General features: G+C 37.0%; 1 protein-coding gene across 4 annotated transcripts in view; it reads left to right on the forward strand.

The window, feature by feature from the left end:
- LOC145668037 (cyclic AMP-dependent transcription factor ATF-2-like) overlaps positions 1–12,181 on the forward strand; it is an 86,994-nt gene that overhangs the window by 23,276 nt on the left and 51,537 nt on the right. For 3 of the 4 annotated variants that reach the window (XM_081735506.1, XM_081735507.1, XM_081735508.1), the window contains exon 4: positions 7,269–7,414. The exons of the other annotated variant lie outside the window; for it this stretch is intronic. In XM_081735506.1, the coding sequence (XP_081591632.1) occupies positions 7,269–7,414 (146 nt within the window). The remainder of the gene's footprint in view (positions 1–7,268; positions 7,415–12,181) is intronic. 4 annotated transcript variants of the gene reach the window in all.

The raw sequence follows: 12,181 nt of genomic DNA on the forward strand, positions 1-12,181 counted from the left end.
TTTCTCTACCTTAAAATTTCTTCCGTTTTTCTCTAAATCCAGGAAAATTGCCACAGAACTTTATCCCATGGTACAGACTCTTAGATACATAGAAATTCCAAGCCTTTATTTGAATCATGGTACTGACTTATGTTACTTTTAATAATAAGCTTGCAAAATTCTCGTTCTACATTTACAGTTATTGAAGAAATTGTCAGAAACACCAATGAACTATGAAGTTCCGGAAGAATAGATGAAAAAAAATACTTTGTCACTAACGAGTGAGTTAAGGGCTAAATTGATACACATATTCACTTGTATTAATATTTCTCCAATAGTTAACTCTCAACTTCGTATGTGTAGAATCCGATTCTTTATCTAAACTAATTTAGATAAAACAAAACTACAGAAAAGCAAGGTGAAATGAATTAGGCTCAACGCTATATTTATTGTGTCTGAGTATAGAATATTAAAGCGCAAATTTGCTGGAGAGAGTGCTAAGAAAATGTAATATTGCTGTATGTATTGGCTAAGAGATTAGTGTATTTACTTTTTGTAAAAGATCAGTGTCGATTTTTCGGAAGTACTGGGTACTTGCATATTAAAGCTGTATATACTGTAATTTCTTTTCCACAAGGTGATGAAACACTGTAGACCCATTTCATTCCAAATCATACAGGGGTTGCCTGTTCGCCATTGAATTTGTATGAAATATATATATATATATATATATATATATATATATATATATATATATATATATATATATATATATATATATATATGTTAAAGATGTGCATCGCCATTGTGCCACAATAAAATATTTTTGATCTTGGGTGATTTCCAACATGTTACAGCTCCTTGAAAAATCACCGGATTGAGTCACGTTTGCTATAAAGTGAAGAAATTGCAATTTCAGGGTGTTATACAAGAATAACAAAAAAGATGGGAACTTTTTTCCTTTTTATTATATACTATGCTTTCAAACCTTTCAAATCATACCAAACACAGACATGAGAAGAGAAAGATAATGTGTTTAAAAAATGTGAAACTTGGAAAAAATATATTGTGCACATAATCTGTAATGTTAGTACAATATGGAACTGGTATGTGGACTAATGGATAATAGAAAGTATAGAAATAAAATAAATAAATGAACAGAATTCAGAAGCAAATTGTAAATAGAGTAACATTAACAATGTCAGTCATTTCAATATACAACTTTTGAAGTGTTAATATGAGGTGTGCCGGAGGTTTCACTTAAAATAGTCAAAAAGGCGTGTATATATTCGTTAAAAAATAATGATATTAACATAAATATTAAAACATGGACCCATTGATGGGGAAATATATGCAGTATGTTAATTAACTAGTTTCAAAATGACTGGAAAACGGAGCAAAAGGGAAAAGACTACATGAAGTGTTTCTAAACATTAAAGATACACTGATATGGAGAAACCACCTTGGAAACCGAAACCCAATTCTTAAGCGGCTATGACCCGATTAGACTGACACTAATGACAGCAGAGCGTCACACTGGAATATGCAAAACTAACATAACGAATTAAATTGAACAAAATTACACTTAAGAAGCAGTATGCAAAAGTGTGCATGAAATGAAGTGCGGAGCAAATCGAGGGAAAGAGAAAATGAAGGCGAAGGTGGTTTCCATTTCTATTACTTTAGAGAAAGAGAGAGAAAGGAAAAACAAGCACCATCATCTCTCAATATCATTAAAATGAATGAAAAACGCAAGTGAACTTTAACCAGTGTGGAACACTAACTAGTAATAAATGTGTACAAGAATAAACAAAGTGTAAATCTGTGCCAGTGTTGTGTTAGTGCTAATCTTTTTCCCTTTATTTTCTTCTTTCCTCATCCATATCCTTATTATAAAGCAAAAACAAAGTCTGTGAGTAACGCTAATATCCAGGTTTCAAAACATTTAAGAGTTATAGGTTGTACAAAAACCTATGTGAAACATCTATATATTCTTAATCTATACTATAAACCCAAGATGCCCCTATCAAACTAATTCCCAATAGTTTACAGTCAGAGCAATAGTTAAGGCTAGCAACACTGCCTCCAGTCTGACACCAGAGATATCACTGGCGTGCAGACAGTTTCGCATAGGAGCCTCATATTTTGGGGAAACTACTAGTTTTTAAACATTAAAAAAATAAGTAAATACATGGGTCAGTCAGAAAGTTAGTTGCACTCCTTCGTAAATGTTTTGATGAAATTGTGTGGCAACACTGCAGACATGTAGCTGTTTCGTGTGACGTAGCGGCTTTCACGGTGGGCGAAAAGGTGTAAATGCACTGAAATTTATCGGAAGTTGTATGAACTGTATGGTGAAAATGCAGTTCCACGTCAAGCTATCGCGAAGTGGTACAACGTGCAGCACAACAAACGTGCGAACATCTGACAAAGTTTAGGTGGGAAGTGTGAGATCACCCTTTTTATAGCTTAGATCTTTGACTGTGTGACTTCCATGTGTTTGGTCCCATGAAAGAACTTTCAAAGCGACGATACCACTCGTATGTCGAGGTGAAAGCTGCAGCCCAAGAATGGTTATTGGGCATTGGACGGGATTTCTTCCCAGAAGGCATAGAAAAACTTGTACCACGCCTCGACAAATGCTTAAATAACGGAGGTGATTACGTTGACAAGCAAATTGTAAATGGAACTTTACGATACAAATAAAGTTATTGTAAAATTTCTATCCTGTTTAATTTTCTTAAGCGTGCAACTAACTTTCTGACCGACCCTCGTAAAAATAAAACAGGTTCAAGTTGTGCTTTTTTTATTTTTTAGTAGAAAAGTAAGAAAGAATGTAATTTTGGAAGTAGATCCTATTTTTCAATCAGTAAAAGATATATGCGAGTAATATTTTTATGGAGTTTCCACTGCATTTTTGTTGAAACTTACTGATTGACCTTGATCCCAGCGGGTGAAAAGGCGTCCAGCAATGAAATTAATAATAAAAAATCTCAGAGCTTCAGAAACGAGATCGAAAGTTAGGACGAAATGTAAAGTGATACTGCAATGTGTAAAAGATTCTGTTTCGAAAACTCTTAACTAGTTGCATTTTCTAGTACATACATCATTACCACGTAAGCATTAAGTTTGTGGTGGACAAACACCGCGCTCGTAAGTTTTCTCGGGGTTTTCCAGTTTTTTCCCACTTTCTTCATGCCACCTTTCAATCATTTCTCATCATCACCGTCTCCTTTAGCCTAACCGGCATAATTGTGGGACGTAAAACTTAAAAAGATTTGATTTCATTTTTAAGCATTAAGTTTTTAAAGCTATTTCAGAAAGAGGTGCTACTAATTTATGTACTTCATGAATAAGCTTGCACACTTGTCGAGAGTTTGTTAGGTCAGGGAATTTAGTTCAAATTCTGCGGAAGAAGTTATTCAGATCTGGATTCAAACTTACATTTATTATTCTGGACGCTGGTATAACAAACATCCAAATTTTTGTGACCTTAATTCACATCAATAGTACTTTAGTGTCTATATTACTATCATGATATAATGGATTTCGAATGAATACGAAGAAAGTTAAAAGACATGAAAATTTGACTTTTTTCAAAAGGTTGAATTTCGAAAAACTGCTTAGATAAGCATTTCATCCAATTGCATAAATGATTTTCAATAGGTGTGAAAATCACATTTCCATTTACAGCAATTCGATATCTCAACACTTCTGGATTTATGGTAAAAACTGTTAAAGTTTGCAACACTGCTTAAAATTACGTAATTCCGAAAACGTATTGTAATTTCACCTACCAAAAAATAGTGCGGTAATATTATAGAAGCAACGTAAATAAAAAATTGTTTTAAAAAATTATAGAAACACGCCATTTTAAGCGCTTCATATCTTTTAAATAGTTCGAGATACCAATTGCTGTGAACGGCATTATGTTCTTTATATATATGAGAAACCATGTACGTAATTCGATGTGGTTTATTTAAAAACTTCTTCAAAATAAAGTCCTTTGAAAAAAGTCAAATCTTCAGTTCTTTGTAACTTACTTTCTACTTCTTCAAAATACGTCATTGTTGACCACAGTAATCGATATTAAGGTACTTTAGATGTCTTATTACCCTGTCCGTCTCATTTGCGATATTACTATTGTAGAACCCTCCAAAATTTGGTTGTGTTTGATACTGTAGCGTCCTAGTTTGCAACACTACATGAGAAGTGTCGTATTGTAGGTTTTTATTTTACATATAGATTTGGAAAATATAATAAGCTGATATAATTAACATTGTTTGAGAGCTATCTAAGAATGGGTATATCGGATATCTCAACACTACATTTGGGTAATTACACATAGGCTATACAAACGAAAAACAGTTACATTAAAAAGAAAAGAAAATCTTATGATAATTGTAAATGCACAAATCAGTCCCATTATTTGATTTAAAAACACTTCGCTTAAAAACTGAAATTACTCAAAATCCACTTCTGTTTCTCCAACACTACACTACCCAGACGCGCACACAAATGAAAAAGAACTGCATTGAAAAGATCTGGAAACTTCCGAATTCTTCTTGTGTGGGTTATCTGATTGAGTATGTGACATATAGCATGATTATCTCATGTTACGCAAACATCATTAATCGTCTTTTTTTGACACGTTATTGTGATAAGCCTCGCAACAGCATCCTCAAACCTTCGCCGAGATTACAGACAAAAGATCTCCTCCAGTTCCTTACCAGAGGGTAGCGTTCCCAAAACTGATGCAACGTTCCCTCTTTGTACTGCCATGCTGATGCGTTGCAGTAGAAAAGAGGTTGCTCTAGCATCTCCTGACGATAAAGAAATGCGGTGACCAACTTCTTTTATAAAGTTAAGGCCTTCGGGACCCCATGAACCACCCGATTCAATAGCTATAGCGACAAAATGATATTTGTCGAGTAAATTGCTATACTTCCTGCGTTTTTCTGTTTCTCGGCGAGCAGCCACGTTGCCAGCTTGTGCTGAGGAAGAATGTAAATTTGATGGGGCGAAAGTGTCGGAACAAGTAAAATCCCATAGAAGTGTTTTTCCTTTCTTCCACGGTATTAGGGTCATACCATCTGGCCTCTTGCCATCTGCACGACTGCATCCCAACGGTTCACATATAGAAGGAACGCCTGCTGAAATTAGTGCCCTCATGATAATGTCGTTGACACTGGAGTGGCGTGAATGTCTGCCCGCACTATTGGTATAGTGCTATTTAATATAGTGATATATCTGATATAGTGCTATTTGAATAACTACAACTTTATGTTGGGTTGACAATACTATTAACCGTGTAGTGTCACAGAGTATGCCAAACAATGCCCCCCGCCCCCCGCCGATATTTGCGTGGTACACAATTTCAGCGTTTTTTTGTTCATTAGTTTAAAAAGTTACAAGGGCGTACCAAGATAAACTGTCCACCCTGTATATATATACGTGATACAGTTTTATCGTTTTTTATCTCTTAGTTTACAAGTTACGAGGTAATCAAGAAATTGGTCACCCTGTAATGAAGAAAAATGAAATGAAATTTTTGAGTTTTACGTCCCACGGTTATGCCGGTTAGGCTAAAGGAGACGGTGAAGATGAGAGATGAATGAAATGGTGGAATGAAGAAAGTGGGAGGAAACGGGAGAACCCCGAGAAAACCCACGCACACGGTGTTTGTCCACCACAAAGTTCACTTGGCGGGAGCAGGGTTTGAACCCGGGACCCCTAGCACCAGAGAGCTCTACCACTGAGCCACCGCGGCCCCACCCTGTAATGAAGAGCGATATATGTAGTACTAAAATTGATTCAATATGAACATGTTTTCCATAGATGGATAAGTTGTGGTAACTTTTTTCTCTCGCGAATGGGAGATAACGAGAAATGGACTATAGACTTTGGTTAGTATATGGCATGTACTATCGAATAGTGCCACCAAAGGAAGGCTTGATGAATAGGCCCTCGCAGGAAAGAAGCGGAATACAGGTAACTGGGCAACATTGGTTTATTATTTCATGTGCAAATGTTACAAAACTACTTACTCGTGGTTGCAAATTCGTCAAAGTACAGATCGCCCGGGTTATTCACGGTGTGTGGCAGCTTTCGGAATAGTTTCCGAGTTCATCAACTGCACATTGCCAGCAATGGGGAGGGCGCTGAATACTTTCTGCTACATGCAATTCGTTGTCGTCACCCATCTCATACCGTAATTTTCCGTGTTCTGGTAAAATGTCCGTTTTGTTAGCAAAAGGTTTCCCAATGGCTGTTTCACTTTGGGGATGAGATCATAATCATATGGACTGAGATTGGACGAATATCTCGGGTGTAGAAGCATTCCTATCTCCATCGCTGCAAAAAACACTTGACATTGTCTCTTGTGTTAGTTGTCACGTCATCGTGTACGATAATGTTCAAAAGTTTTGGTCGCTAGGTGCGTACTGCACGGCACTACTGTGACACAAAAGAATACCTGTAATACTGGACATGCACAGTGTTCTTTTCACGCACTGGTAGGCACACAAGAACATCGTGATTGTCATGCGACAGAATGATATAAACTGTTGGTGAAGGATTTTGTCCAACTGTGTGTTTTGATGGTGACCCGGGCTGTGATTCACCGTGTCGCCGCCTTGTTCCTGCAAACTCTCCATGTTGATGTAACATGTTTCGCAGCGAGTCTCTTTCTGTACTTCAGTTATTTGATGTTGCACAAACTTGTCGCATATTCAGGTCTCTCGCAAACTGTGGTAAACCCTATTAACTCGTAAGCGCTATTCTACCACCATCACCCGTAAATCCTTTTACGCTGACAAAGATCGCCATTCGACACACTGCCACGTTTCAAGGAGTCACCACTGTTCGATAGTAAATGACTCGCGTACCTAGGTCTTCATATAGCTACGTGGGCATTCCTGTGCATTCTTGCCGCGGAGAAGTGGATATTTTCATATACAAACGTTGTTCACCATTCGTGACCTCCATTCTTGACCATTGGCGCTTAGTAACTGAAATTCGGGATGCTTTCAGACCCGCAGCTCTGTTCACATACACTATCTGGTGGCACCACTCGGTAGTACATGCAATAAACTTTCCAATTTCTGTTGTCGTTTTTCGTGTTATTCCTCATTCGTAAGAAAAATAATTACTTGCTGTGACTATGGTGTATATATATATATATATATATATATATATATATATATATATATATATATATATATATATATATATATATATATTTTTATAGATAATTTAATGATATTTATTTTGTACCATATAATTTTTAGCTGACCAGACACCAACTCCAACTCGGTTTATACGCAACTGCGAAGAAGTTGGGCTGTTTCAGGATCTTCAGAATGTTAATCCGTTCGAAGAGCAGTTTCGTAAAGCTGTAGAAGCGGCTAAAACTGGAGTGCCACCAATACATCAAGTATGTGTTTTCTTTAATTGATAATAGAGCAAATCAAACATTTTAAAGTTAATTGGTAAAGTTACAACATGTCTCGTTGTTTGGTGTTTTAATATATAGTGTTAAGTTTTACTCAAATCGGAAAACACTTGTGATCTTGCTCGGAAGGCTGAGTTGAGTTGATTTTAACGTTCCTTTCAGCAGCAGGCTATATGAGACGTTTGCTCGGAAGGCATACAATGGTAACTGAACACGGGCCAATCAATGATTGATAAAGTCGTTCATGACGTAATGGGTGAGATCCATAAAACGGAGAAGTTACTCATTATTCCCGATTTCGTAGTAGTTACTCACATTGGTATCAATAAAAAGAGAACTGAGCACTAGTCGTCTCGGCTAACCTCGGAGAAACCCTGTCCCTTTGGAGTAACCACACCTCTATTCTCGAGCCGAGTAACTACTCCGCGTTTGATATCAATAAAAATCAAAGACTCCTCTGTGATGCTAGTAACTTCTCAAAATTTGTGGAGCAAGATAAATAGATGACTCCGTGCGAAATATGGCAGAGTATATGATTGTTTTGCTACGTAGAAAAACTTGTAGACCATAGAAATGTTGCAAATGGAGATTACAAAAAACATTATAGGTTCATGAAAGAAAATGTAGAGTGGTTAGCACAACACTTTTTAGGAGAGTCAACCGAAATTCGGGGTGGTGCACTTCGTAATGAAGAAAAGATGCGGGCCTTCTTGCGTTACGTGAGTGATCCAAGATTCCAGGTCGGAATGTCAGGGGATTTTGTTGTGGCTCAAGGTACTGTGTCTATGACTACTAAGAGTGTAATGGATGCGATTATTGCGAAATCTGAAAATGGATTGTTTCCAGAAGTGTGCGTAATGTGCAAACAGCAAAGGCAGAGTGGCAAGAACAATATACATTTCCGGGTGCTATCGGAGCACTTGACTATACACTCGTGGCAATAAAGAAACCTAGTATTTTGGAGACGAATACACTAATAGGAAGAGCTCCTTCGTGGCTAAGCGGTTAGCGTACATGCTTTTGGCAGGGAGACCCGCGTTCGATTCCCGGCGGGAGCTCATGTGGTTCGGATTCCACGTTAATCAGTGGGTCCCGTCTCATATATCCTCGCTACTGAAAAGGACGTTAAACTCAAAATCAACTCAACCTCAACGTTGATAGAAAGGGTGTATACAAGAGAACGTATTTTGTTTACGTCAAGGCGAAAGGGAACACGTATGGTATGGAAAACGCAATCAGATGGACGTGCTTTATGACGTGACTGTCTGGACTTTTTTTTTTTTTAAAAAAAAAAAAGGAAACAAAGGAGCCAAGTGTCTGATTTCGTTCTTAAAGCCAAACAATCTACAAAGACCTTGGACAACACGTGATATGCGCTTGTCGTGTTAATCTTGATATTGCTGGATTCGAATCAACACCCATCAGCTCCAATAGGTTCATTCCCATGGTTTCAGTGTTAGTTTCTTGTTTCCCGCTTTTTTCTTTTTCTTTTTCTTTTATTGTCGCTCGAATATTAAAGATTCTCTCTTGGATTTGTGTGTGTGTGTGTGTCAGTCAGTCAGTCAGTCAGTCAGTGAGTCAGTCAGTCAGTGAGTCAGTCAGTCAGTCAGTGAGTCAGTCAGTCAGTCAGTGAGTGAGTGAGTCAGTCAGTCAGTCAGTCAGTCAGTCGGTCGGTCGGTCGGTCGGAGATGTATTTGATATTTCGTTGCATTTCACTGTAATTGCCTTCAAAGCTTCGGCATTCCTTCGTTTACTTTCTGGTAACTGTGACTTTGAAAGTATCACTGGAAACTCTTTTATAACATTCACAGATGCACTTTGATTGAAGCTGTCGTTGCTACTTGCCCGTTCCATGGCGTTTAGGATACTATACCATAGGTTAAAAATAACAAAATGACCGCGCGACGGATGGGAGAAATGCGTAATCACTTCTTTTATTGATACAACTCACTGCTACGCGCAGAGGAAACGCGAGTGAACGTTCATAAATCTGGAGCAGCCTAGACCTGAGTAGTGGTTTGTTTTATTGATACGAAATTAAGGGAGGAGATTACTCCAGCTAGTTACTCCGATTCTCGAGCAGGACTTCTCAGGAGTAGTTACTTATTTTTATTGCTATCACCCAATGTGTTAACTTCTCCGAAGCATAATACATGAAGCCAAATTAATAACGGAGCATACAAACATGGTGATAAATTAAAAATCATTTCCAACAAATAAGTTTAAAAAAATAGATTAGTTATTTCTTCTTAATCCCTTTCTTCATGAATTTTTACCAATATATATATAATTAATTCACTTGTCTTAATTTAAGTACATCAAAAATAAACACAATTTTAAAAAATACTTTTGTTTCCAAAATTTTGGCAAAATTTGTGTTTGAATATGATACAACATGCATTGACGGAAGTTGAGGAGGGAGCTTGGATTATATAAGGAACAGTATGCGTCAATATTTCAATGTAACTTCGAAGAATTATTTTATCTAAGAGGAATAAACAGCATGTTACTGAAATGCAGAAAACGAGCAATTTTTTCCACATATTAGAATTTATAATAATGCCGAATATATCTACATATATCTATTTCTCTCTCTCTCTCTCTCTCTCTCTCTCTCTCTCTCTATATATATATATATATATATATATATATATATATAACGGTATATATAGTGTCTTACAAAAATTTGTCACATTATTTTAGGAATAGAATAGAATTCCTCACATCAAAATAAGACAAAAAGTTTATATAAACCTGTAGTCGGAAGTGCATAGTTTCGTAGTTAAAGGGGCCGGAAACGTGAAGAAATGAATTTCAAAGGTCTATAGTTCCACTACAATAGGACCGATCGTAATTAGGTCAAGACATCAGTGAGGAACTAGTATGTGAACTATCCAAAGATCCATCTTTTAAAACGTCCGGTCCTTGAGGCTGTTTGGAAGTACTTGATCATTCTCCACCTACTCTCTAAAAATTGGTGTGCAAGTACTGGAGCATTTTTAAACATATTGTGACATATTTTTCAATATTCTGTGTATATATATATATATATATATATATATATATATATATATATATATATATATATATATATATTCAAATAGGTCCAATTTTTTTATTCCAATAATCTCTCCAGGCAGATGACTGAATCTTGGTTCGTAAGTTCTCTGTCTTATTTATTTTCAGTTGGATCGCATACAAGTTTATGTGCGTAACTATATTATTGACTTACCACTGATGGACAAAGTACGACCAGCGGGCCAGATGTTGCCTCCCTGAAAGTTATATCGGCAGCGACAAGATTCTTAATCACGAATAAACTCACGAGCTTCCATTGTTGTTTCTAATGAATAATATTGGCCCGCCTAAAGTTTTTTTTTTTTTTTTTTTTTTTTTGGTTCCCTCCTAAAATAATGGGCCCATTACTGGATTAAAGGGGATGTGAAAAATCAAAGGGACAATTTAGTTCCGAAACGGATCGAGGCAAACTTGTGTCTTACAAGAAGTAATATTTTCATAAATGTGTCTTATTATGTCATCAAAGATAGAGGGCTGTTGAAATATTTACGGAGTCGGTTTCTATTAACTTCAGGAGCTCCTCCGTGGCTAAGCGGTTAGCGTACGCGCCTTTGACGCGGGAGACCCAGGTTCGATTCCCGGCGGGAGCTCATGTGGTTCGGATTCCACGTTAATCAGTAGGTCCAAGTCTCATATAGCCTCGCTGCTGAAAAGGGACGTTAAACTCAAAATCAACTCATCAACTCTATTAACTTCAGAACTATTTGAGGCAGTTTCAGGTATTATTGTGACATTTCGCTTCCTAATCGTGCGTTATGCGTTGCGCTAGTCATCGTCCTCGGAACTAGAAGCTAAAATGGATCCTTCACTCTAGTATTCCTCGTCATTCGACATATTTGAATCTTTCCTCTTGACGAAACTATTTGGTGAGATAGTTATCCTACATCACAAATCAAATGAACATAAAACTTTTCATGTGAGCATGTGAGTGAAAAGTGATAATTTCGCTTTAATATTGTCGCTAGATATAAATATTATTTATACTATTTGAATATTTTCCTCATAACTTATAATACACCATTTATAAAATGAAAAATGGTTCACGGCATACATACTACTTCAACACTGCTGTTGGGAGTACAAATTAGTTCGGTCCGTTTGTTTGTTTTCAAAAATGCATTTATTTTAGAACAAAATGAATGAACAGATTAATCAAAGTATTGTCCATCGCTGGCTACTTCTTTTTTCCATCACCATCTCGAAGAAAGGCTCGTGTTTTGAAGCGATCCAAGTAACGAGCCAATTTTCGGTTTCTGCGAAAGAAATGAACCATGCTGCATCCTTCGGAACAACATCAGAAGGAGCAATGTCCGGCGAATATGGTGGGTGCGGTAAAATATCCCACTTGAGCGTTTCCAAATATTTTTTACGACTTTTGCGACTTGAGGCCAATAACTTTGTCATTTCTTTGCTCGTGTTCCGGCCATTTCTCTCGCAATGCACGGCTCAAATAAATCAATTGTAGCCTACACCAATGACACGTAATGGAGTCGTCAGATTATAGTAGCTCATAGTACACAACACACTTTTGCTCCCACCATATACACAGCATGACCTTCGAACCATGAATATTCAGCTTTAGTGTTAATGTTGAATTTGATGGCAACGATTGTCCGGGCATAGCTTAGTATTTTTTCTTGAGGTTGTAGGATAACCATTTCTCATCCTCAG

The sequence above is a fragment of the Thermobia domestica genome, chromosome 13 (genome assembly GCF_964235325.1).
Source record: "Thermobia domestica chromosome 13, izTheDome1.hap1.1, whole genome shotgun sequence".
Classification (NCBI taxonomy): Eukaryota; Metazoa; Arthropoda; class Insecta; order Zygentoma; family Lepismatidae; genus Thermobia; species Thermobia domestica.